Source organism: Egretta garzetta, unplaced genomic scaffold, assembly GCF_000687185.1.
Source record: "Egretta garzetta isolate BGI_Z169 unplaced genomic scaffold, ASM68718v1 scaffold868, whole genome shotgun sequence".
Classification (NCBI taxonomy): domain Eukaryota; kingdom Metazoa; phylum Chordata; class Aves; order Pelecaniformes; family Ardeidae; genus Egretta; species Egretta garzetta.
The window spans coordinates 1-1,290 of NW_009260507.1; the positions used below are offsets into that span (position 1 = coordinate 1).

At 68.2% G+C, this 1,290-nt stretch overlaps 1 protein-coding gene across 1 annotated transcript in view; it reads left to right on the forward strand.

Moving 5' to 3' along the window:
• Positions 1–596: 596 nt before the first annotated feature.
• Positions 597–1,290, forward strand: part of LOC104131408 (pyruvate dehydrogenase (acetyl-transferring) kinase isozyme 2, mitochondrial-like) — a gene marked incomplete at its 5' end in the record, with an annotated part of 12,553 nt that continues 11,859 nt past the window's right edge. Inside the window, 2 exons of the mRNA XM_035900129.1 lie at positions 597–668; positions 963–1,160. Coding sequence (XP_035756022.1) covers positions 597–668; positions 963–1,160 — 270 coding nt within the window. The remainder of the gene's footprint in view (positions 669–962; positions 1,161–1,290) is intronic.

Here is a 1,290-nt window from a genome sequence, read left to right on the forward strand (position 1 = left end):
CCGTGCCAGCGGGCTGTCCCCAGACATTGGGGAGGGTCACCAGTGCCACCCCATGATCTGCCCCAGCCTCCTGCCCCCCAGAAGGGCCAAGCTGGCCCTGGTGGCCGGGGGGTCCGTGTCCTCAGGGGGGTCTGGGTGTCCCTTTAAGCACCGTGTCCCCCTGCCAACTCCGGCAGCCTGCACCTTCCAGTGCCACCACGTGACGAGTTGTTTGTGCGGCGTCCTCAGCCCCTGCCAGCACGGGCAGGCAGCAGGATCCGGCCGGGCCACGCTCCCGCAGCTCCCCTGCAGGGACCCCAGATTGCAGTCACCCTCCTGCCCCCCTGCCCCATCCAAGGGGCTGTGTCCCCAAGTGTCCCCGAGGACCACCAAGCCAGCAGAGGGGAGGCACAAGCTTCCCCCCACGCCCCCAAGCACGGGGTTTCATGGGGCAGAAGCTTTTTGAGGGGGGTGGTGCCCTGGTTGAGGGGGTGCTGAGCCCCTCTCCCTGCGTGGGGTGGTGTCGCAGGGCACCCTGTGTGCCCCCACGTGGGGTCCCCGGGGTGTCCCCTCTTTTGGGGGAGCACGGGGTGAGGGGTAACCAGCTCCCTCCCCAGGTACGTCCAGAGCCTGCTGGACATCATGGAGTTCCTCGAGAGGGACCCCGAGGACCAGACCACCCTGGGACAGTAAGTCGGGGGGTGACAGCGTGCCTGTGACACCCCTGGTCCCCCATCCCAGGGCGTCACCTCCTCCCAGGCTCACACTGGTGAGAGGTGGTGTCACCGAGGGGCCCTGGCACCCTGCGCCCTATATGGTCCCCAAACTGCCCCTCACCCCCCTGTGCCCGGTGTGTCCTCCTGCCACCAGACTCTGCTCCGGGTTTTCCCTGGTGCTACCAGCTCCTGGGGAAACCCGGCCTGGATCGAGGCTCTGCCCGGACCGGGTGCCCCCCAGTTCCCCCACTCCATCCCCCTCATCAGGTTCACGGACGCCCTGGTCACCATCCGCAACCGGCACAACGACGTGGTGCCCACCATGGCGCAGGGGGTGATCGAGTACAAGGAGGCCTACGGGGACGACCCCGTCTCCAACCAGAACATCCAGTACTTCCTCGACCGCTTCTACCTGAGCCGCATCTCCATCCGCATGCTCATCAACCAGCACAGTGAGCGCCTGGGGTCCCCGGGGGTCCCCTGCCCCGGGCAGCCCCTGCCCCAGCTGTCCCCATCAGCCCTGGGCATCCCCCCCCCCCCAGAGCGTGTCCCCCCCCAGCGCTCCTGTCCCGAGTGTCCCCATTCCCTGGGTGTG